This window comes from Hippocampus comes, unplaced genomic scaffold (assembly GCF_001891065.2).
Source record: "Hippocampus comes isolate QL1 unplaced genomic scaffold, H_comes_QL1_v1.1 scaffold174, whole genome shotgun sequence".
NCBI classification, from domain to species: domain Eukaryota; kingdom Metazoa; phylum Chordata; class Actinopteri; order Syngnathiformes; family Syngnathidae; genus Hippocampus; species Hippocampus comes.
In genome coordinates this window covers 6,054,332-6,079,331 of record NW_017805983.1, presented here as the reverse complement: position 1 = coordinate 6,079,331, position 25,000 = coordinate 6,054,332, and the positions used below count along the sequence as shown (strand labels likewise).

The 25,000-nt window shown below is 42.9% G+C and overlaps 3 protein-coding genes and 1 long non-coding RNA gene across 6 annotated transcripts in view; 3 read left to right on the top strand and 1 right to left on the bottom strand.

The window, feature by feature from the left end:
• Window positions 1-3,696, top strand: part of LOC109528573 (rho-related GTP-binding protein Rho6) — a 7,052-nt gene extending 3,356 nt beyond the window's left edge. The window contains exons 3-5 of the mRNA XM_019891364.1: window positions 2,370-2,479; window positions 2,561-2,695; window positions 2,785-3,696. Coding sequence (XP_019746923.1) covers window positions 2,370-2,479; window positions 2,561-2,695; window positions 2,785-3,030 — 491 coding nt within the window. The 3' untranslated portion in view covers window positions 3,031-3,696. The remainder of the gene's footprint in view (window positions 1-2,369; window positions 2,480-2,560; window positions 2,696-2,784) is intronic.
• Window positions 3,697-6,248: 2,552 nt separating this feature from the next.
• LOC109528582 (uncharacterized) lies at window positions 6,249-6,743 on the top strand. The gene is made up of 2 exons (XR_002170704.1): window positions 6,249-6,544; window positions 6,616-6,743. It is a non-coding gene; the product is annotated as an uncharacterized LOC109528582 (long non-coding RNA).
• Window positions 6,744-14,273: 7,530 nt separating this feature from the next.
• Window positions 14,274-22,199, top strand: ddx23 (DEAD (Asp-Glu-Ala-Asp) box polypeptide 23). 2 transcript variants are annotated; one of them, XM_019891314.1, is made up of 17 exons: window positions 14,274-14,382; window positions 14,830-15,001; window positions 15,506-15,619; window positions 16,210-16,297; window positions 16,366-16,431; window positions 16,526-16,664; window positions 16,750-16,883; window positions 17,634-17,746; window positions 18,384-18,527; window positions 18,634-18,859; window positions 18,993-19,138; window positions 19,238-19,415; window positions 20,191-20,433; window positions 20,508-20,659; window positions 20,753-20,861; window positions 21,555-21,729; window positions 21,935-22,199. In XM_019891314.1, the coding sequence occupies exons 2-17, from the start codon at window positions 14,844-14,846 to the stop codon at window positions 22,156-22,158; spliced, it is 2,409 nt and encodes an 802-aa protein (XP_019746873.1). In that variant the 5' UTR covers window positions 14,274-14,382; window positions 14,830-14,843; the 3' UTR covers window positions 22,159-22,199. The 2 variants fall into 2 exon arrangements, with proteins under 2 accessions (XP_019746873.1, XP_019746872.1); XM_019891313.1 differs by having other exon boundaries at window positions 16,207-16,297.
• An 838-nt stretch (window positions 22,200-23,037) lies between these two features.
• The window catches only part of LOC109528553 (voltage-dependent L-type calcium channel subunit beta-4-like), a 15,914-nt gene continuing 13,951 nt past the window's right edge, over window positions 23,038-25,000 (bottom strand). Inside the window, exon 15 of one of the 2 annotated variants that reach the window (XM_019891331.1) lies at window positions 23,038-24,707. In XM_019891331.1, the coding sequence (XP_019746890.1) occupies window positions 24,657-24,707 (51 nt within the window). In that variant the 3' untranslated portion in view covers window positions 23,038-24,656. Of the gene's footprint in view, window positions 24,981-25,000 lie in introns of both variants that reach the window. The other variant, XM_019891330.1, reaches the window with a different exon arrangement.

Genomic DNA, 25,000 nt, shown 5'->3' with positions numbered 1-25,000 from the left:
ATTCATGAACTCCTCGCACCTTATGCTCTCTGCAGCTGAATAATGGGTTTGTGTGTTTGTCTTCCACTGAGCCAAAGCTTTCTAGTCAGTCAGCATCAATAAAAGCTATTTACCGTGGCAGCAAAGTTCCACCCAATAATTGCTTTTCTTTCCATATGTCTTCATTACTGACAATAGAGATAGTACATGTTTGTGCTTTTGTTAGAAGTCTGTGTGCATTATGGCCCGGGATCGCTTGCTTGATACAACCGAGAGGCCCAAAGGCCATAATGTTAAATTCTTTTATGCTCCACATGGACAGCCACTCATTCACTGCGTCTGCGGCAGTAGAGACAGCACGGTTCAGTGAATTCGCACATGTTTGCCAAACCAACGCTTGTGTGTGTGCTTGGTTTATTCAAGGCAGGCAGGGCGCCTTTAATGTGTAGCTGGGTCATGGTGGGTGTAAGACATCGTCCTCCTCTTCGATTTCTCTGCCTCCTCTTTCTCAGGCCTTACATCATTCCTCGGGTGTTACATGAAGCTGAAGATACTGACAGAGTTGTATGAATTGTCTGATGTTGCGGAGGCCAAGTATTTGCTAAAAACGTCCTTGGTTGATGCAAAGTCTCAATTTCTGGTTGGTTTATATATCTTGATATTTACAAGGAAATATTGTGTTCACACTCCTCTGGAAAGGTGTTGGAAATTAAACCTCTGTATTAGAGTGTGGGTCAAAGCCAAGACAATAGAGAGCGGACATCCTGTCAGCCCGCTTTTAGCGCAGGAGCATTTCTGAGGCTTAAAATAACTTCTAGATAGTTATCAGTCAGTCCATCAGTCTGACGATTTATCTTGTTTCAATATTAGGTGGTTGTGCATCTTTTGTCATGATTGACACAATTCTCGTGAAGAATAAAAAACACTATGTTCAAAAATGTTACCACAACATACTGAGAGCCGTTTATTACATTTTCATGACATCATTTAGGAGGCATCTGAATCTGAATCAATTTGAGAGCAGGCATTGGACAATTTTTTTTGTTGTTTAGCATCACTGCGGAGGCCACTATTGTACTGTTGTTGGACAATCTAAAATGGTTCATGTAAAAAAGCTTTGTGCTGGTTAATGTCATAAAACTATGATCAGTGTTCATGAAAATATTTGGGATTTTATGGACAGTAATGTCATAGGTGCTAACCTTTAGGATGGATGCCCCGCCTCAGAATTGCCCTTAATGTGACTGTGACAAGACTCAATCACTGGTACAGCGTTGAGACTGGATTTCCTGGCTAAACTTAAGCTCTTTAACATGTACATTAAGCGTTGTACTGTCTCCTGTGGTATTGCATTGCTTGCACACTGTATGACTAGGGATGCAACGATAACAGCAATATTGCGATATCGCAATATTAAAATGCAACATCATCATCGTCATGTCACATTATTAAAAGCAGCTCATCATTCAAAAAGGCCAGGTTGTTTTCCATTTGTGCAGCTCCAGTACCCCCTAGTGCAGGGGTGTCAAACATACGGCTCACGGGCCGGAACCAGCCCCCAAGAAGGTTCGATCAGGCCCGCAAGATAATTTAAAAGTGGGAAAAAAATGCATAAAAGAAATGGAATGAATATTTTTAATAAGGTGCAATTTATGGAGTATCCGCTACACTGTTTTGATCAGAGTAGAAGACAACAGCAGCCTCAGTGCGTCACTGACACAGACCCAAGACAGCAGATGCTATCAAGGACATGTGAATACTTTATTCTTTACACATTTAATAGCACTCTCCTTAGTTTGTGAGGTATAGGGAGGGATTAAATTCAGATTTTATCTGCCCACGTGTAAATGGTTTAAAAATTCCTTTCTTTATGAATCTCGTTTAATCTTAAGGTGCATTACTATATTTTTCGATGTCAATTACTTGTTAAAGTTTTGTGCCTTTATACAATAGGTGGGATCAGTTGCAATGCATATATGTCAATGATAAAAGTAAATTGCACATTTGTCCAAGGAAATCTAAGGTGCTTCATGAAATGTTTTGGAAAAGATATGTTCATTAAATTTCAACATTTTCCTAATGTTCTTGTGCTTGTACCAAAACAAAGGAAAGACATATTATTTTGGTTATTTAAAGCAGAGTATGGTATAATTTTCATGGTCTGGCCTACTTGACATCTACCTAGGCCGTATGTGGCCCACAATGTGAAATAAGTTTGACACCCCTGCTCTAGTGTTTATTTTATTTATTCATTTTTTTAAATATACTCTCCCACAGCATCGTGATGATTATCATGTTGTGAGGTTTATATCATGATAATATGGTATTGTAACGTTTGGATATTGTTACATCCGGTGATGTAAAATTTGTATCCGACTCTGTCCTTCAAGGTTCCCCATACTACAACAATGTTAGGCCCCTCTGTTACAGCGACTCAGATGCAGTGCTTTTGTGCTTTGACATCAGCAGACCAGACACGGTCGACAGTGCGCTGAAGAAGGTAACCACTTCGTGAATCTAAAACGTGTATATGATGACATGCGCCAAATCGTCACTTAAAAAAATGAACCCTGTTTTGTAGTGGAAAGCAGAGATCCAGGACTTTTGCCCCTGCACTCGGATCCTGCTAATAGGTTGCAAGACAGACCTGCGCACAGATGTGTGCACACGTATGGAGCTGTCCAATCAGAAACAGACGCCAATCTCCCATGAGCAGGTGTGTTCGAGTTCCCCTTTTTATGTCTTTACTTCAATTGCGAGTTGGTGGGGGGCTCAACAATCAAGGGCAATTCTGCATCACGGCAGGGTTGTTCCTGGGCCAAGCAGCTTGGAGCCGAGGCGTACCTGGAGTGCTCTGCCTTCACGTCAGAGAAGAGCATCCACAGTGTTTTCCGGGCGGCGGCCTTGGCGTGCATGAACAAACTCCAGCCGATCGACAAGCCCAGTCCGGTTCGCCGTCTCTCCAAGAGACTCCTACACCTGCCCAGTAAGACAGAGATCATCTCCTCCACCTTCAACAAGGAGAAGTCAAAGAGCTGCACCATCATGTGAACACAGAGTGGATGCACACGAGGACAAGTGACCTGCTGATGGTTCAGCGCAGTGATGTGGGTTTCTAATAGACTAGACACTTCACCCCCAAAACCCCCGTCACTTGTCCCAATATACACTGATCATTTGCTGCTGAGACAGATCACCGAGCCTGAATTCCTTGCAAGGTTGCCGTAAGAGAGGTCTTCCAAGATCTAAGTGGATAGGGTGAATGCTGCATTTAAACACATTACCTTAATTATCACCCTTTTGGAATTTTAATAGCAGCGCCATAGCTATCCATCTGTCTGGATGGCAGCGACATCAACTCATCAGACACTTTATTCGGTACACCTGCACCATCCAGTGAGTATGTAGCAAAAATGTGAGGTATTGATTCAGATTGGTTACCTTACAGTAGCTCTCTCCTTGCATGCCTGGACGTGTGTGATTTGGTTGTGTTGCGCAGTATAAATTGAATTTCCCCTTGCAGGACTATAAAGTGCATCATTTAAGAAATAATAAGTCAATATCTTTTTAGAACGGATATTTTCCCCAAAACTATCACGATTAACGATATTGTTGCTGTAGTTGTTTTTTGTTATATTGCTGATATTATGACAGAGCATCTTAAATCAATTGAGTATCTTTTGTAAGAGCAAATTTTTATTTTCTCAAGAATGTTGAACATTGCGGCCCGGTAGTCCAGTGGTTAGCGCGTCGACTTCACAGTGCAGAGGTACCGGGTTCGAATCCAGCTCCGGCCTCCCTGTGTGGAGTTTGCATGTTCTCCCCGGGCCTGCGTGGGTTTTCTCCGGGTACTCCGGTTTCCTCCCACATTCCAAAAACATGCATGGTAGGCTGATTGAACGCTCTGAATTGTCCCTAGGTGTGAATGTGAGCGTGGATGGTTGTTCGTCTCTGTGTGCCCTGCGATTGGCTGGCAACCGATTCAGGGTGTCCCCCGCCTACTGCCCGAAGACGGCTGGGATAGGCTCCAGCACCCCCCGCGACCCTAGTGAGGATCAAGCGGTTCGGAAAATGAATGTATGAATGAATGTTGAACATTGGCATTGAAACGTGGAACAATAAAATATCTTTGATACGTTGAAAACATTGAAAGTAGAACAGACTCATGCTCTGTTGCAAAAATTGTACTTAAGCAAATACTAAACTTATTTGGCACAGAGGTATAGAGACTCACTAATACTTCCGTCACGCCTCGGAAGGCCGGCCGCATCGGTTCAATCTCTTCATTTTTTCAGTCGCACCATTGAATAATTAGCTTGCCTGCGCGCCCAAATTTGTCTCAGTCTAGAGCCCTGGTGGAACATTCTCTAGATTATTTTGATGAATAATTCGGACAATCAAGATTATCTTATGGGGGTCAACACGGCTTTTGAATTGGAGTTCATGTTGTGCAGGTGTACCTAATACTGTATGTTACTGGCAAAGGTTAAATGCACATTACTACTGCTTTGCCTCTGGAAACAATCTCATTGCTGTCATTTTGCAACGTTCATGCCTACTCATGTGACTGGCACCAAGGCGCACACCCCCCCCCCGCCCCCCCTTCAAACGGAGGTCCTTAAAGGATTGATTCCCTTGCTGTCCTTTTGCTGTTTTTCATTTGATTTAAAGCTAACAGCAGAGAAAATAGCAGCAAGGTTAGCAGTTTGGCAAGAAGAGCCTCCTTTGCAAAGACAGTGGGAGGATGAACTCAAGGGATGAGATGTGACTCAGCACTCACGTGAGTCTTCCAGCGTCGTGACAGCATTAACGAGAAGCCTTGATTTTAGTGCTGAGCGTGAGCACCTCATCTCGAGATGCCAGGAACATTCACGAAACATTGCTATTTACACAATTGTTGTTTCTTTTCCTTTGTTGTTTAGGATTCTTTCAGAAGAAACTTGGCCTATAGTTGGTTCGGCAACATTTTTCTGTGTTGTCTTGTTAGCATGAACACAAACGTCCTGAGGTGATGCTCAATTAACAGCGGGGAGCAAAATCACTCAAATGGGCTGGTCCTGTTTGTAGAAAGACTTTTTCCACCTCGCTCTTGCTTGTCAACTTCCCCAAAAACACATTTGTAACAAAAATAGATCTTCATATTTCTCCTTACTCCTGTCTTCCTTGAGCGTCTTCGCTCGCCGTCGCTGTTCTTGTATTCACTTGAGTCTTCTGGCATTAGTGTGTGTTGACAGCTAAGCTAATGGAGCACCGGATGATTTGTCGGTCTGCGCCAAGAAGACCGGAGTTGTCTGGTAATAGAGAACCCTGGAATTTAACATGTTGCCTAGCAACAGTGCGCAGGGTTCCTGTCTTGCACAGAGATGGAGGGAAGATTTTGCAAAAGGGTGCATCACCTTTCATTTGTAGCATTAAACGTGCCACGGCTAAGGTGACGTGGTCTGGGATGGAAGACCCCAATTTTAACAACATCAATCGGTAGCACGCGAGAGAATGGTGGAACATTTAAGGAAATGCATCAATAACTCAGCTGATATTATTTTATTCCACAATTGTTTTTCGTTTTCCCAACAAAAATGTCTTTTTGCTTCCTTGCTCTTTTTTTCCCCTGTACAAATCTTTCCTTGCCTGTTTAAAAGAATGTTTCAGTGAAGTTGACAATGTCTTAAATTATTGACTTAATTGTGTATTGGTTATTGCCATACTCTATTTTTCATCTTCAAATCTTTATTTAAATAAAAACATGAAGAAAAAAAACATTTTGGGTCTATGTGGAATACTGTGTAGAAAACACCTTTCTCGCCTGGGTTTTTAACAGCTACTTTATTTTATTCTTGAAACACATTTTTCAGAAGCCTTAGCAAATTAGAGCAGATAATTGTGTCACCTCATTTGGGCACCAGATAACAGCATTATGTCTAGTTTGGCTCAAGCAAAAGTGATACAATATCCTTTCTAGTTAAGGCTATAGCATTTCATTTGTGCCAACAGTAATGGCACAGCAATGCCAATTCTGACTGACTGTCTGGACACACGGACGTTTTACACAAACTGTTGAGCAATCGCAGATGTGCCCAGATAGGAGACCATCTCCGACTCGCAGCCAGCCTCGTGAGCATCTACAAAGATTAAGAATGATATACTGTAAGCGTTTGCTGATTGCATGTCCCTGACTGTTATATACTACACACCAGTATTTTCAATGCCATGCTAAGTTGCCCAGCAGATGTTGACAGCTCATTATTATTATTATTATTATTATTATTATTATTATTAATAATAATAATAATACTGCAGGCGCTCTTGAGTGAACGTCGATGTAAGCAATGACATTTGGACGCTTTACGATGACGTAATGATCTCCTACTTGGCTCTTTGCCGGTGGAAAATCAAAGACGTTCTTTGTAAGAACTTGTTAAGCACCAACGAAGCACAGCACCTGGCGCCGAACTAGCATCAAGAACCAGAAACAAACAACAACTGAAAGCGGCTGTAGTAAAGCATTTTAACTGAAGAATGCAGCAGTCTGGTCAAGTCAGTGGGTCGCGGGATTGATGCAGTTGTTGTAAGTAACGCTTATGCCACCAGATATTAACGTTATTTACTTAAAGTCAATTTAACTTTCGATGCGGTTAGCGACTTTTTCGAAGGGCACCGCATGGCGACACCTCCAACGAGGCATTTCAGCGGTTTTATCCTCAGCCGTCGAGTGAGTGGTCACCTAAGTGCTGTGCATGAAACGGATGAGCGCCCATCTTCCCGACGAAGAGGACGATGGAAATGCGCAACCGGCCTTCACTACTCAGATTCCCACTGTCGCGCCATTTTCGGGTCTTTGCCCAGGGCTGATAACAAACCTGCTACCTCCAGGCTTCACAACCCACCCATCGTATTCTCCATACAGGGTCAGGTGAGTCAGCTGTTCCACCCGAAGGCCTTGTCTTTTGCTCCTAGTTCGTCTTCACATCCATGCTTTTGCCCTTCTTATTCTTGGAAATGTCTTGTTCGCCATTCACCCGGGATATCTTCGACCACCACCTATCATGTCAGAGGCTGCGGGATGTTCACTGCCGGACTCACCGTGGGTACCTCGCACCGTTACATAGTTAACGCTTTGTTACAGCTTCAGCTGTTGTGAAAGCGCTGTATAAATCAGGATGTATTGTATTGTATTGTATTGTATTGTATTGTATTGTATTGTATTAACAAATGTCCATTCCAATACTTTTGTTCACTTGGAAATTGGGTGGCTTCAAAGAAAAGGTGCTCTATCCTGAGTTGTTGAAAACATCTAGATGTAACTACCATGAAATGAAAGCTGGAATTCTGAACTTTTGTCTCATATTCATCTTTTGAGCTGAAAGCCAAATGTATCAAACATAAACAAAAGTAATTGCCCTTGCCGTTCCAAAACGTTTGCAGGGGACTGCAGTCTTGTCATCCCTTCCATTTGATGACTTGAAAAGCCAACTCATTCCGATTCATTTCTGACTCTTCAATATACAATCAAACCAGTGTTGATTCACTGCAGCCGGGTTTGCAATTGTTTGTGTTGATCTGAGTGTGCCGTGTGAACGTCAAGCAACTTCTCCTGTCCCTTAGGGACCATCTGGCCAACAATCTGATGAAGACATGGTGTTAGAACAAGCCTGTAGAAGTGATGCCACTGAAGCATGCGAACAGCCTTGGGGATCAACCCTTCCCCCAGTACACACACACACACACACACACACACACACACACACACACACACACACAGACACACACACACACAGACACACACACACACACACACACACACACACGCACGTATGCATGGCCAATGCCTCATGTATACTAGACATCCTTTTGCATGTATGACTTACTATGAAAACCTGTCACTTTGTATTGTTTTTCTCAAAAGATAAAGAGGACATGGTCAAATTGGTTTGTCTTGTTGTGACATTGCACACTGGATTTACCTCCTGTGAAGGTAACACACACACACACACACACACACACACACACACACACACACACACACACACACACACACAGTGTCCTATTTGTAGTAATGCAATGTAAGATTTCAGGGGAAAAATGCACAAAATCCCCAAATATCATCAAACATGACACCACGAGTTTTAACCTCTCACAATGAAACTCTACCGAATGCAGTTCGTTGTACATTTTCTTTGTGTGATGCCTCCACCGAGGAAGGCCATTGTTGATGAAGAGGAAGAGTGCGATAAAGATGATATAGAACTTTGTTCTGGCAGTTGATGTAAAATATGCAAAATCAATTCTTCTCATTTACTAAATGTCACAATAATCTATCCCGCCATAAAAAATGTTGTGAGAGCATTTTTCAGAAATGACTTGAGTATGACAACATTTATGAATCCAAACTACCAAAAAGCTACCTTGCCGGGTGCACTCAAAAATAAGAAACCATGACTTCCGATTTTTGTCTTCAGTTGGACAAGTGTCATTTTTAAAAACTGGAATACGTCAGTACCGTTAAGCGCTCATGTAAAGAGACTCACCTTCGAGGCACAAGCAATAATGTCATGCATGACCGGTGTCCCAGCTCACACGATAAAGTCCCTGACCCGGGTTCGCCATGGCAACGATGGAGATGCATCTCTCCTTGTGCAGGTTGTTGTACCATCAAAATGTACTATACAAATAGCATGAAGAAGGTGATGCTAAATTAAACTGCTGCATATTGTTTAGAATTTTTGCCATTATGTAGAGACCATAATCCACTGACAGCAATTTTCACTGCTTCATGACTGAGGAATTTCTCTGTTGGTTCCTCTTGTCAAGGTGTCCTTGGAGGAGATACTCAACTTTTTTTTCCCCCGCTGCTTTGTCACCATTGTGAATTCCTCACTGCGGGATGAAAAGGTAATTTTTAAAAATGTTCTTCTTTCATCCGTAATAGCAATGACTAATGCTGTTAGTTTTAGTAAGTGAGCTTTTACTTCGATCCAGACTACTGCTGCAGTGCAATATCTAAATATCTGCCCCGCCTCCTTTTATTGCATTTGCTTTGTCTTCCTTTGAGTTGCACCTTATCAGGACCTCGGCCACAGTCTGCTCTCCGAACGACGGTCAGGGCTGTAGTGGCTGAAAGAACGTTTGACATTCCTCAGCTATCACACTCAGGACACAGTGGTGACTCGTGGCCTTCTTATCCATGAGCACAACTGGGAGATATCACTTGCGAGGATATACACAGACACGCGCTGATAAATGTCATTTTCGTCTGCGCAAACATTTGATTCCTCGTTTTCTGTCTTCCTGCCACTCCTTCATGATACTTGCAGTGCTAAACTTAAGATCACGTCCAAATCAATATCATCATGCAGTATTCTCGTGAAGACCCATTTTCACTCAACTGTTGATACTATTTAGGACAGTGATGAGGAATTTGAAGAATTCATCTTTTCAACCCCAAATTTGAGGAGTCTGACTGAGCTTTTCAGAGAAGTCAGGAGATGTGTGAAATTGTTTACACCCAGGCCAACTCACTGTTAAATTTCAGACTATGCCCTGGCCTTGATCCAAAAGTCATCACCCACGACTGATCTTTGGTGATATGTAACATGGTATTTCATTGACACTTTTTTTATGTTTTTGTCACGTAATTAGAAACATTTTAATTCCGAATGGCAACATAATGTACTTAACATGGCACAGTTGCATCAGGTTATGTTGTATTTGTATCATAGTTATGGTTTCTTCAATTGCAATGCCATAATGGTGGTTTTGAAAAGCTGCATTAAGTTGGGTGAATCTTCCCAAAGGCCCAGGTACCAAATACTGCCACTGATCAATCCATATTCACGCTATTGGATTAAGAGATCATTCACATCACACAACTGTAGCTGCAAAATCTTTTTTGTTTCTGCAATAACTGGTTGCCATCCTATTTTTTCTTTTATTGTTTTTATTGTTTTTTTTTTCTCATTTTTTACTTGCATTTGCATGAAGGAAATGAAAATGTAATGATCACACTGCTGACTTTTGGACAAAATTTCCACCATGTCAAGGAACAATTTCTGAATATTTATCCATGCATGGAAGTAGGTTTGCGCAGGCCAACGATGACACATGTTTGGAATTGACACGTTTGAAAAAAACTAATGAACCAGCCTGAAAAAGTGATCTGTGCAGTCTTGACATTTAGCTTTTCCTGGATGGACGAAAACCTACGGCAGAGACTTTGAGCCGGCTGCGGTTCAAGAACCTGGCGGAGGGATGACTTTGTGCGTTTTCGTCTCCAACCCTCTGAGAGCGAGGGGGAAATGGACGCCAGGCTGCGTATCTCATTACCACACGAGCGCATCATCTATCAGACGTAGCAGTGCGGACAAATAAAAACACTCCGATGATGCTATCTCTTGTAGGAGAGATACAGCAGCAGAAAAAGCAAGCACATGGTCTGGTGGGGGTTTGCTTTGCAACACTATGCTGCCTGCTTACTGATTAGCTATCTGCACTGACATAGATCACATTCACTCACATCCCCTGCCAGTGCACACACATACAAAATAGTGAGCAGTGCCACAGCTGCACTGACACCATCATAACTCTTATCTGCGTTGGGAAATGCGAGTGTATATGTCGGGCTCAGCTGTGTGGAAAGAGACAATCTCCAGAGATTCATTATGTGGTTCAGTCTCAGAAGCCGCGATTATGTCTCTCCACAGGCTGTGTTCAGCCATCTACAATAGGTTATGTATGCCTACATTCATTGTGGACGATGTTTTGTCAAAAAAAGACACCCAAAATCTGCTTCAAATCAGTTAATTCCATCCAGTAAAGTGAAAGATTATGCAGCAGAGCAACTCTAAGCTTGTGAATGTTTTCTTGTTTTAATATGTCAGTGAGACACAGACATCAACCTGAGTGATCCTTAACCATTTTATTATCATTAACCAGATGGCTACTGCTGTGATAGTGTCGTATTATTCTTTCTCTCAGCATTAGTATAGGCTCTGCCTGGACTATTTGCTGCACGGAGCATTCATGCACACATGTGAAGTGTATGAAGGTGTGTCAAATGTGCTGTGCACACACAGCAGTTTATGTCATCTGCTCTGCATATTTCTGTACTCTCCAGCGCAGTAGGACAAGTGCCGCATGTTTGGGAACACGCTGCCCTTCAGCTCGCGAAAACTGCAAAACGAAGACCCCTTTGTGTGTGTCTGCAAGTGGCTCATAGTTTTATCGGATGCATAACAGATCGACACCCCTTGCATTCATTATCCCCTCCTGTTCACCTTAACCAAATCGAAACCTTCTCAGATGCACTCGCTTTGTCCCTGTGCCCAATTTGGTACACCCGGAGGGCACGTCAAGAGTGAGTGCTCTTCCAGCGCTTTAATTAGACAGTCTTTCTTGGCATCGGGGTGTACTCTTGGGAAGAGGAGCTCAAGCTGGGGCACAAGCGGTGCCTGAATTGGGGGTGGACTGTGGTTAGGCTTTGTGCCATCCTGTCATGTACCTTCAGCTAATCCTACTACATGTTTGTTGACCCCTGGCATGTTTTCCATATTACAACGGTATTGAAATGACTTCAGTTGGCATGATTTTTCACCAACCCCAATTGAAATGTCCAATTGTCAACATTGCAAACAACATTCATTCATTCATTTTCCGAACCGCTTTATCCTCACTAGGGTCGCAGGGGGCCCAGCTGTCTCACAGTCACACCTAGGGACAATTTGGAGTGTTCAATCAGCCTGCCATGCATGTTTTTGGAATGTGGGAGGAAACCGGAGGACCCGGAGAAAACCCACGCAAGCACAAGGAGAACATGCAAACTCCACACAGGAAGGCCGCAGCTGGAATTGAACCCCGTACCTCTGCACTGTGAAGTCGAAGTGCTAACCACTTGACTACTGGGCCGCCTTACAAACAACATGATCAACAAAATGCACCCAGAGATGGTTAAGTGATAATGTTTGAAGCAAAATCTAAATAACAGTGAATGTGGATGTCAAGAGTGTTCAGAAATGTGACTTGGCTTATGATATGACGTTAGCGTGTACTCAGTAAGCTTTAGAGGGACATGTAACTCACTGGCTGCCAATGATATACACCGACTAAAGAATTGAAACTCTATATGAGGTGCCTGACAGAGATCTGCCAACGAACCCTTAACCACATGTGGTTTTTTTTCTTCAGCGCCCATCTGAGGATTTTGTATGTTTCTTGATGCTCTGAATTGAAATTCCTTCAGTGTTTTCATGACTTACTGTGAATGTGCTGTAGTGTTGAAAACATGTTTGGAACATGTCTGTTCAGCAATGTGCTTGATCTTCTGCTCACCTTTGTTTCAAACAAAAAGGCATGTTTTTTCTTGCTTCTTAGACACTAAAATTACAGTTACCGTCTACAATCGACACCGTTAGTCACATCTGAACTCTGAATGACTTTACCTGTCAGTCATTTCAGAGGATCATGCAAAATAGGTTGTTTACCTGTCATTTTTATTTCTTTTTGGAAAATCAAAAATGATTAACTGAACATACAACATTCTTATGGTATGGTTAGTATACAGTATTGGCACAGTGAATTACAAAAATATGTAATTAATGCCCATACTTAAAGAAATCATCTGCCAAACAGTATAATTTTCATCAATGCTCATGTTTATTTTATCTTCTAAGACATCAATTTAACTGGCATCATTTCCCCTCCAGAAGGGCAACGTTTTGTTCTCTTGATCTTCTGGCGGAGGGAAAGACAAGTCCAGAATTTGAATGAGCATCACTCAATCTGCACTTGAACGTTTTCTTTTCAAGGTCTTTTTTTTTTTTTTTTGGTCTGCAGGGACATCCGCCTTGATCAAATGGAAGTTGCCATGGATTGTATTTGTAATCACTCGTATCATTCTAATTCTAAAAAGTTGATTTGAAAGCCATTTGCGCTTCTGACGAGTGATTGGTTTTCATGGCTTATACACCTCATGGAAGACGAAGCGGTGTTTTCCTCCATTTACACATCTCTGAGAATTCTTGTTCATTCCTGCTCTCAAAGCACCAGTTTCACTCAATCCAAGGAAATTATTGGGTTTCATACGTGTAAGATTGAGTGAGTTACCCCTGCCCCTACAGACCACCACACCCACTTTTTCTGAGCAGCCAGTGGGATGTCTGACAAGTGTACCTGGGTAAGAGGTGCTCTGAGCAGCTCTCTCGTCAAGGCGCCGTTGCTTGGAAATTTTTCAAATTCCACCTCCATGCGCTCGCCCGCAAATGCGTGTCCGAGGAAGGCGCACTCCTCGCCGACAGGCCATCCAGTTTGTCGATGATTGATCATTTCTCAGAGGACTGCCGAGTGAACCTTGGCCAATACCAAATTGGATTGGCCAGAAGATTAAACCTTTAAACTGTCGCATCTCCCACAAGCAAACCTGATGGAGGGGCCATAGCTGTCTGATGGCATAATATTAGCATTAATTAACGCTGGGTGATATCACTGAATAAGGGTATAACGAGTAACGACATAAGTATTTAACATTGGTCGATATCGATAGATATTGAATTTTATTTTATTTATTTATTTTTTAACAATTGAAAACAAAGACCTGGATAAAAAAGGCTGAAGTTAGGTAATTCTATTTTAACATATTATACTTCATATAACTACATATACTCTTCAATAAGAAGAGTAGAAGACAACACAACTATGAAAAAGTAAAATAAACTGGCCGATATAACGTTTAACTTATTAACACCCTTTTAAACATAATGTGCTTAGTACAGCAGTGCACAAAATGAATCTATGGATGGATGGATTGATGTTTTATGAACGGTGCGGATTACGTCATGACGTGGGTTTTCGTGAGCAAGGTCTCCACTTCTGTCACCAAAATACCTCATATTTCAGAACAAATTAGATCGCCATCATGCCAAAGGTAATATATAATCATGTAAATAGTTAACTGTGGAAAGCTTAAAATAGCATGATATTATATCATGCTATTTCAAGCTTTCCACATAGCCCATTTGTCACGCTCGTCTTAAAACGGCCTGTCTGAAAATGCTGGTGCCAAGTAATTCAATTAATCCTTTCAAATTTACACCAATACCTAAATTATGGGTAAAAAGTGGCTTTGAGTTTCAACAAAATTTGCACGTTTCTGACAGTGAACATTCATTTTACGTAAAACGCGGTCGCCCCCTTGTGCTTGAGATGAGAGGAAGTTTTGAACGGGCATTGAGGTGTTCGAAAACGGCAGCTTCTTCTCGCAGGGAAATGTAGTTTAACATTGAGGTTAGAACTTGCACAATGGATCTTCAGTACTACAATTCCCATCATACCTCGTCACCTTCCCTTGGGTCCAGCGAAATGGCGTCTTCTTGAAGCGTACATTAATCGCAAGTGTTTTGTTTACAAGGCATCACGGTAAGCTTACAATAATATATTTAAACACTTAGTTTGAATATAAAAGAAGTGGTTAACATTCGTGTTGTTTCTGATACATAATTCGTCCGTTGCTAAATTGCTCTCTCTCTCAAGTGCTAGTTCAGTTGCTCTACACTGTACGCATTGCAGCCATTCACCATCTCAAGTGCGTTATCACAATGTGGAAATGAAACAGTGGTTTGAAAGGAACTGCTGCGTTTATTTGTTTTGTATCTTAATGACACGGAAGTCACGAGGGAGATGCATAAATGAAGTCCCCTATCGAAAAGACGTGCGTTCATATTGCCCGATCGTGTGTTGGTTGTATTTCACGCTGGCCCGAGCATGCAGCATTTTAAATGAAATAAGGGTATAACTTAACTGTGCTTAATAGGAATGTTGTCAAATTTCTTTTCGTATAAAGTCAGTGCACTCAACCATCTCCAGGTTTATGCATTCAGATGGCAGCCGATTCCTCAGAGAAGAAAGATGTTGACTCCTCAGGGACCAAAGACAGAGAGCGGAAACACAGCCGCTCACGAGAAAGAGATCGGAAACCATCACCTCCACGCAAACGGCGTCGATCTCGAGAACGCAATCGCTCAAAATCGATCGAAAGGTATCCCAATGTTGATAGGAGCACCTTTAAGAACAGTGATTCTCAACTGCTGAATTGCGGACAGCTTGTAAAAAAAAAATTAAAAATAAAAATAAAAAATACATGTGTTCTTATTTCGACGATTTTGGTACAGTACCGAGGCGTATGAAACTCCCAAATGGAACATATTAGGTAAGCGACTGGAAGTGTAGGTGCCTCGTGCTCTAGCCACTAGTTTACTCCAAATACAAATTCAGTAGACCTCAGCCTCTTAAGGTGGTATATCAAATCTATTTGAATCTGTGTTTGAAAATATTATACACTATACATGTGTTTTAATAGGCTATCTTTAAACAAAATATTCTTTATTCGTCATAACATCTACACAAGTGGGTCGCAACTTTGCAACAATAGGAAAATGAGGGTGCCAGGGTGGCAACAGTTGAGAAGCACTGCTCGCTTTGGCATTTCATATGTGGCTGTGGTTGAACTTGTCTCCTTTTTTGACTCGCGTGATGACTTCAGAGACCGCCGCATAAAAGACAGGGACAAGGAACGTGACAGAGACAAGGACCGAGACAGAAGTCGGAAGGACCGAGACAGCCATCGGCGTGATAAGGATCGCAGTCGGCGCTCCAGGTACATAGATACTTGCACATCTTTAGGAGACCAAATATTTTTGATGATATTACCATATTTTGGTTTCAGTTTTACTTGAGCTATACACTCCTGCAAATTTTTAAGTGACAGCCATTGCAACCATGCAACCACAGTTTTTCCTCTTCCTTTTATTATCCATTGCTGTAATGGAAGCAGCATGGTGATAGTGATAGTGGAACTGCCCCACAGTTCTGGAGTTGGTAGTTCAAATCCAGGATCCAGCATTCCTTTGTGGAGTTTGCACAATCTTCCAGTGCCTGGCTTGGTTTTCCTCTATATAAATCAGCATGTATTGTATTGTATTGTATAGTACTCTGGCTTCTTCCAAAATTCCAAATACATGCTTCATAGGTTCATTGAAGACTATAAATCAGTGAGAATGTGAGTATGAGTCATTTTGTGCCTATATGTGCCCTACGATTGACTGGCAACCAGTCCAGAGTGTACCTCGTCTTCTCTTGCTTAAAGTGACACTAGTGAGGATCAGTGGTATCGAAAAAAAAAATCTGTCGAATAAAACATGCTCTTGAATCCCTTACAACACTGTTTTGTTATCTTTTCCAAAGAAGTCTCTCACCCAAGTCAAAGGATGCCAAGCTAAAGAGCGAGAAGGACATAAAACCCGAGGAAGAAGATGACAAAAAGAAAAAGGAGAAGGTGCGATCTCGCTGATGATTTTATACTACAGCCTTTATAAGTGTTAAACCTGTGTCGCTTCTTTTCAGGTGCAGCCATTATCTTTGGAAGAGCTTCTTGCCAAGAAGAAGGCAGAGGAAGAAGCAGAGGCAAAGGTAGGGAGTTTACTGAAAAACACTTGCTCTTAGCTTTTATAGACCCGCAGCGCATTTCTTGCCTCACCTCCTCACATCTTTCCCCCGATTTCAGCCAAAGTTCCTTTCAAAAGCAGAGAGGGAGGCAGAGGCTCTGAAGCGGCGGGAGCAAGAGATCGAGGAGAGGAGGAAGCTGATGGAGGAGGAGAGGAAAAGGAGAAGGGTCTTTCAAGACATTGGACGGAAAATGCTCGGTTTGTCTCATCCTTTGGCTCAGTCAGTTACTGTCGTTCATTGCACAGTGGAGGTGTTCGTACTAACCGGTGAAGTCTGTTGCAGAGGATCCACAAGAAAGAGAAAGACGGGAACGACGAGAGCGGATAGAGAGGGAGAACAACGGGAACGAAGAGGACGATGGGCGGCAAAAAATAAGAGAGGAAAAAGACAAAGGCAAAGAACTACAGGCTATTAAGGTTGGACTTTCCTAATGCTTCATGAATGCATTGTCTCCACCATGGAAATGTACATGTTTTCATTAGAAATGCAACAGTGATTTAGCATGAGAGGTGGATGTGGAGTTTTGGACTTGCTTGTTTAATAGACCTCAAGAGAGTGAGAAGATGCCTAGGGGGTGAAGGAAAAGTGTGCTGGTGCCCATTTTCAGACAAAAAGTCAATTTCTGTGTTTCAGCGAGGGAGACACAGCCCACTGCCATCATGGCATAGGAATACAATAAACCTATATTTACAATTCCATTTATACTTGTGAATGATGGATGTTATTATAGGCAGTTCACCATACATCAGTGTTGCTGCTCCTCTGTAAGACAAGTTTATTTACATTGCCACATATGAGTTGTTTCACGGATTCATTCATATCTCACAAAACATGTCACTTCAATTCAACTGTATTTATAGAGCATTTTCAAACAGCCATCGCTGCATACAAAGTGCTGTACATGGGGCAACTAACATATGTGGAACAATAAAGCTATAAATCAGTAACAAAGATGGTAGAAGGCACCAAACAGTAAAACTAAGATCAAATCTGAGTCATGCTGAGTCAAATGCCAAAGAAGACAATACACTTGAACGATACATGTAACTAGATAAAGCCATATAAATGTTTTTTAAAAAAAAAAAAAGCCGTTGGCTCTAAATCAGAATGTGGAAGTCAGACCTGCAGTGACAATCCACAGTCAGTAAAAATGTTCAACCTTGCAGGAACGTTACTTGGGTGGGATGAAGAAACGCCGCAGAACGCGTCACCTGAATGACAGGAAATTTGTTTTCGAGTGGGATGCTTCTGAAGACACGTCAGTTGACTATAACCCGATGTAAGTCACATTCTCACACTGTATCATTGCAATAGGACATACCTGTATGTGGCAAGATGTGGAAACATTGTACTTTGAAGAGAGAGAGAGAGAAAGAGAGAGAGAGAGAGAGAGAGAGAGAGAGAGAGAGAGAGAGAGAAAAGAATGGTCCGATGGCCCGCTACACTGAGCGTCGGTGGATGGCGGGGAAATGAGGCCAAAATTCAAGCCATTGCTCGAGCAAGAAGGCTGCCTGGCCGCTGAGCACTGCATCCATCCCCGGCGGCCGTGAAAGTGTGCGCATCGCTCAGATGCGAACGAAGAGCTCAAACAAATTTGATGCAGAAAATGATCTACCCGATTTTTTAAAATTCCATATTTTTAAGGTAATGTAGTTTCTTTCTCTCTGTCCATTGTTGGCCTTGGTGTCTTAATTTTCAGTTCTAAGTTTAGACTGAGAATTTTCATTTTGCCGCAGTCCTAGTAAAATATATGCCTGGCCTCAATATAGGTCAACACTGGTTTCAGGCAGTATTTCCCTGCAGCACCCCTGATGATCTCTTAGGGCACAGGCACACTATTGTACCTCGATATTCTGACTGGGAATGACTGGTTGAGGGTACATCAGAAGAATGTGATCAATGTGTTGGTGCCACAGATACAAAGAAAAACATTCGGTGCAGCTGTATGGACGTGGGTTCATCGCTGGAATAGATCTTAAGCAGCAGAAAAGAGAGCAGTCACGTTTCTATGGTGACCTGATGGAGAAAAGGCGTACGATGGAGGAGAAGGAGCAGGAAGAGTGAGTACAGATTTTTGTTTTTGAATGACCTGCCATCCCACCATGACCCCCTTGCCCCAACTCACCCTCTTGTCTGGGCACCGTCTTTGCTCGTCCCTGCTCTCAGGACGAGACTGAAGAAGATGCGTAAGAAAGAAGCCAAGCAACGCTGGGACGACAGGCACTGGTCTCAGAAGAAGCTGGATGAGATGACCGACAGAGATTGGAGAATCTTCCGGGAGGACTACAGCATTACCACAAAGGGAGGAAAAATCCCGAACCCCATCAGGAACTGGAAGGAGTACCAGCTGCCTGCACACATCCTCGAGGTCATCGACAAATGTGGCTACAAGGTCAGCATGTCGGCAAAACACTGTAATACAGACTTATGTGCCACTTGTTTTTTTTTTACAGAATTATTTTGTCATCATGCCACTGTGTTGCATTTATTTACCAACAGCAATTTGTTTTCTTGTTCACATCCAGGATCCAACCCCTATTCAGAGGCAAGCCATTCCTATTGGGTTACAGAACCGTGACATCATCGGTGTGGCCGAGACGGGTAGCGGGAAAACGGCTGCTTTTCTCATCCCGCTGCTCGTCTGGATCACTACCCTTCCAAAGATTGACAGGTGAGAGATACCATGCAGGCTGAAGTGACCTGTGAACAAGTTGCCTTGACGCCGTCATCCCTGCGACTCACACTCGTTCATGGCATCTCATCGGTATAGGATCGAAGACTCGGACCAGGGTCCTTATGCTGTGATCCTGGCCCCGACTCGTGAGTTGGCACAGCAGATCGAGGAGGAAACAATCAAGTTTGGTAAACCGCTCGGCATCCGTACCGTGGCTGTTATTGGAGGAATCTCCAGAGAGGACCAGGGCTTCCGTCTCAGGATGGGCTGTGAGGTGAGATGCCGCTCGCTTCTGTCTTATATATACACTATGTGACAATTGTATTGTATTAGGAGACACGAGAGATGACATAGAGTGATGTTTTTAAGAAGACACTGCTCCCCGCTCAGAAAATATACCTCATAGCAATTTTGATGGAGCTATTTGCAACTATTTCTCGTCTCAACCAGTGGCAAAAGTCTCTGTGCTCAATTCCTAGTCGGCTGCTGCAGCAGCACACCCGATTCTGGGCACGTCGGCAACTGCGGCACCGTTGTCTTTCTGGGCTGCAGCACAACCCTTTCGCACTGAAAGTGCAGTGTGAAAAGGGTTTAACCGTCTGGTAAACCAAACTGGCTGACTCCAGGCTCTGACATCACTCGCTAACTAGACACACGTTGGCACATGAATACACTACTGTACCACTGTGTGTATATGTGTGTGACAACTAGTTTACTTCTTTATATCTTTTATTATGTTTTATATTTTATAATACAGTATTAGTTTGATTGTTTTTCTTGCAACCCCAAAAATCACTGTGTTTTTTTTCCTGGCTGGAATGGATTAAAAGCATTGAAATTAATTTCATGGTAATCAGTGATGTAATATACGAATGAGTAAATGAAGTTACGAGCTTGGTCACAGAACGAATGAAACTTGTAAGTCAATGCACCCCATGAATTTAGTTGAATGCGTCTTGTCGATAGGAGGATGATGCTCAGCTAACCAGACATAATTAGTGTTGAGTAGCTTCTTGGACAGCACACCAACCGTTCACACGTTTCAACAGATTGTTATCGCCACCCCTGGTCGTCTGATCGACGTGCTGGAGAACCGTTACCTGGTCCTGGGTCGCTGCACCTACGTGGTCCTGGATGAAGCTGATCGTATGATTGATATGGGCTTCGAGCCTGATGTCCAAAAGATTCTGGAGTATATCCCAGTGACCAATCAGAAACCGGACACTGAAGAAGCTGAGGACCCTGAGAAAATGACCTTGAACTTTGAATCTGGGAAACATAAATACAGACAAGTATGTCAATCTTCGGTGTTGCCGTTTCCGTGCTCCATTGGACTTCCATTGATTGTTTGGTTGCTGTCTTGCAGACTGTCATGTTCACGGCAACCATGCCTCCCGCTGTGGAGAGACTGGCGAGGAGCTACCTGAGACGCGCCGCCGTGGTGTACATCGGGTCCGCGGGCAAACCTCATGAGAGAGTCGAACAGAAAGTGCTGCTCATGTCCGAGGGAGAGAAAAGGTGAGACACGTGACGTAAAAGTGCAGCATAGAATTTGCTGCTCAAAGGGCTTTCCAACAACACTTTTGGGGTCATGTGATTTGTGTGGTACAGGAAGAAACTGCTGGAGGTGTTGGCGCATGGTTTCGAGCCACCCATCATTATCTTTGTCAACCAGAAGAAGGGCTGTGACGTGCTGGCAAAGTCCTTGGAGAAGATGGGCGTAAGTCACTGTGATTTGTTTTTTAAATTGTGTACCCTTGCACCACAGATCATGTATTTTGATATGACTCGGGATACAGCCTTCTGGTGAAACGTGATAGAATTTTAAATGTTGATTTCTCTTTTGTTTATATTGGATTTAGCATAATGTGCTTTGCTGTGTGCAGGGAGAACATGTGTGTGCTTACGTGCGTGCGCCCTACTTGTTGAGAAAACCACAACCAGAGCCTGTATGCACTTGTTTCTGTACTGGAAAGGAAGTGGGAATTAGATCTTTAAGTTAGTGTTCGTATCCCTGACTTGAGCCCTTGAATAACTGACTTGAGCGGGAAAGATTAACAGCTGGATAAAGTGCTGGGGTTGGCAACACGTATTTTTAAAAAAATCATTTAGCTTGAGTTCGCTAACTAGCTAGAAGGAGTGGTCAAGTGAAGCAAGGTGACGTTCACTGCCGCCAAAATTTGTTGAGAGGATTTTTTTTTTTTTACCTCCTCGTCGCTCCAAAATCCTCCAATCTTTGACTGTACATTGTCTGGTGATTTTTTTGTTGTTGTTTGTTTTTCTTTATATTTCAATTATGTTGTTATCCCGATACTGGTTATAATCATGTTTATACTGTTTCCTCTGTATGTACAGTATGACTACAGTATGTTACAATTTATAGTACCTGAGATGTTACAATTTCTCTTCACAGTACAATGCTTGCACACTGCATGGTGGCAAAGGTCAGGAGCAGAGAGAGTTTGCACTTTCCAACCTTAAGGCGGGCGCCAAAGACATTCTGGTGGCCACAGACGTGGCTGGTCGAGGTATTGACATCCAGGACGTGTCCATGGTCATCAACTACGACATGGCCAAGAACATTGAAGGTAAGTGCTTCTCCCCCGACATGTCTTTTGCTGAAGTCAAATCATGTAATTGTCTTCTAACAAACAAACGGAAGCATAAACACAACTACACTTTTTATACCGTGTACCAGCACCATTTTGAGTGCTGTTGTAATTTGCTTTTTTTGGAGTTTTGGGCTGCATAGTTGGCCCACTCGAGTAACATTCCATGAATGATTCCTCCCAGATTACATCCATCGTATTGGGCGTACGGGTCGTGCCGGTAAGAGCGGCGTGGCCATGACCTTCCTCACCAAGGAGGACTCGGCTGTGTTCTACGACTTGAAGCAGGCCATCCTCGAGAGCCCCGTGTCCACATGCCCGCCAGAGTTGGCCAACCACCCGGATGCACAACACAAACCTGGAACCATCTTGACCAAGAAGAGACGAGAGGAGACAATCTTTGCTTGAACCACACCTACAAAGAACTTAGCTTGAGGTCTTTTTTAAAATTTGAACTGGTTTAAAATTTGGTAACTGAGAACTTGTCTTGAGAATTCAGTACACGTCACAAAAACAGATCCTCCTCTTGATGATCCTCATTGGCAGTGCTGGAAATAAGTCAGGATAAGTGCAGAACAGGAGTTGACTTCTTTTTTTTCCTCCCCTAATTACCCATATTTTTTTCTGCTTTTACTTTGAAAAATTACCATGTACAATTTCAATTACAAGCATTTATATTAAAAAAAAAGTCAGTCTTGTGAATAAATAATCAACATATGCATGTTTTTTTTGCTGTCCATAAACATGCTGAATATTTGTTGAAAACATAAGCATATAATGTAATATCAGTTCTTGATTATTGTAATGAACCGATCACGTTAGGCCCGCTGCATATCAAGCGATGGGCCAACGACACTAAATGTGTACATTTGAAAGAAAAAAAATGGTGCTTCTGAACAGCTTAAATTTTGAAGAAATTATGTCATCTCATCCTCTGTAATCCTGCTTTTTCTGACTACAGAAAGCAGCGGCTGTAGGTTCATGTACCGTTTGGCCTTAACTAATAGGCCTAGTAGGAAACACAATATAGGACACAAACTATTGAAGTACATAAAATGTGTTTATTTTGTTGGTCATTTTTTTTTTTAGCATTGTAAATCTATTTTTCAAATAGAAAGCATTCTTTACAGCATCAGGCAGGAAATGTCTTAACTTTGATCAGGAGCCAGAAGACTAGAAGAGGCGTGTTGTCACGCTAGCGCACTCTGGTGGTGTGCTGGATACAGGGTTAGATTTAGTGCAGTTATTGCATTACAAAGCAACCATCCCCAAAAAGAAGTAGTGCAATTTTTTTTCTCATTTTTTTTTATCCCCTCCTACTCTCACTAAAGAGGAAGTCCAGATGGTGTAAGGCGTTTCATTTTTCGTTAGACTTAGTATTGCATACAGAATAAGACAGAGGAAATTAAATAATAACCTCGCAAAAATTGTGCTTCATAAATTGGAAATAAACCTCAACCGCTTCATCAGTTGTTCATTCATTGGTCCTCTCTGGCAAAATAGAATGAAAATAGCTAATTGTAGAACTAAGACATGCAGGACATCATTCATCAATCCGATCTGGAGACGGTTTTCAGTGAAGGACTTTCAAAGTGCGACAAGCGAGTGAGTGCCCAGCTCAACTTGAACTTGTGGGAGTGAGTGAGAGTGCTGTTAGGATCTAAGTGGAGAAGGAAACCGCCCCAAAGACGACCATCACTGCAAGACAACGGGCACAACCAGAAACGATGCATTACTAAAATACTTAACGGTAAAAAGAATCAGAATTCATGCAACGCTTGCATAGTTTTTTTTTGTCTTTTTTTTTTCTCAATCATGCTGTTTTTTTCCCTCTTCAAAATAAAATGTACAACACTAGATACATGTGTGACATAGAAGCAGTAACCAAGTAATTCCCTAAGTCAGCTGGTATGGACCTATGAGATGCCATCGCAAGCTGATGGCGGAAGAGAACAGAATGATGTTCTGTCATGTCACGGGCAGGTGCTACAGCTGGGAGTCCTTCGCCGCACGCTTCTCACATGGAGCTGAGGGACACCTGAGGGTCGGCCGTGGTCAAATTGCAGTACACATAACGGATGCAGAGAGAATAGCGCGGAATCCGGGGATGCTACAATCAAAGAATGTGCTACAATCAGATGATGGGGTGCTTCAGAGAAGCACTGAGGCATGCAAACATACATTCTTGAAAGCTGCCACTGAACAGCGTTTCATGTGTAGGGACGGGTCAACGTAAACAAACAATTAGGGCACCAACATTCCCTTTCGTTTTTTTTTTTTTTTTTTTTTAATATCAGATGTTTACATTGTCTGTGCCCGTCAACATTTTCCAGGTGTTCGCAAATGATTGTGCAGTATCGGCGCGAGAGAGAGGAAATGTATTAGTGGCATGACACGGACATGTATTGCAACTTCACATTTGCAATGCGCCATTCACCATCTCCCAAATGTGCAAAACAACAACAGGTGGATGGCAGCGTGTATCTGAAACACGTGGCCAAATCAAGAAGCCATGTAAATAAATTAGGCGTCCGTTCATATTTACATGATCCGAAAATGCGTTAGTACCTCTCATGTGTGGTTTCAACAGTAAACATTTCTACATTAGTTTCGCCGTAAAGATCATTCAGCTCCTGTTCTGGCATCAATGTGCAAATACTCTCAAAGGTGATGATACTCTAGTCACACATGCAACAGTAAAGATGCCTGAACATGTTTTCTTTAAGGCCAGCATACTGTATATGGAGACATCCTACGATAGAGAAACACGGGCAAAGCAGCGCAAGTTTGCCTGAAGACATTCCATTGCGGAAGAGCCCTGTTGACAATCTTCCCGGAGATGTCAAAATGTCTCCTCGGCGGAGAAAAAGTGATGCTCTAAAAATAGACCTGGAGTTGTGGATTTATCAGTAGGTGTCTCGCGGCCAAGGGCGGCTGCGCTGGCGGTTGTTCCTCTGGTTGTGACCCTGCTGGGCTTCACTTTGAAGCAGCCTGTCCTGTGACTCGTGGCTGTTGACGTTGCGGCCCCCGGCGTGCCCCCGGCGGGCAGGGTACATGCCCCTGTACGTGCGGCCGTGGCAGGGAGAGGCGTACTCATCCTCCTCTTCCTCCTCTTCTTCTCCTGCCTGATGACACGGGCTCCCCCTCTGGCCATGAGACAGCGAGTCACTGGCCTCGTCCGATGGCATGAGACTGTCCTGCTCCAAGGGGGAGATGGCCTCCTCGCCTGCCTCTTCTTTCGCCTCCGCTT

Excerpts from the sequence above, each read along its gene's own strand:
- ddx23 (XM_019891313.1), top strand. The coding sequence starts at position 14,844 with ATGGCAGCCGATTCCTCAGAGAAGAAAGATGTTGACTCCTCAGGGACC. Across the intron at positions 17,747-18,383 it reads TCAGTTGACTATAACCCGAT|ATACAAAGAAAAACATTCGG; the intron begins GTAAGTCACATT and ends TTGGTGCCACAG. Across the intron at positions 18,860-18,992 it reads TCGACAAATGTGGCTACAAG|GATCCAACCCCTATTCAGAG; the intron begins GTCAGCATGTCG and ends GTTCACATCCAG.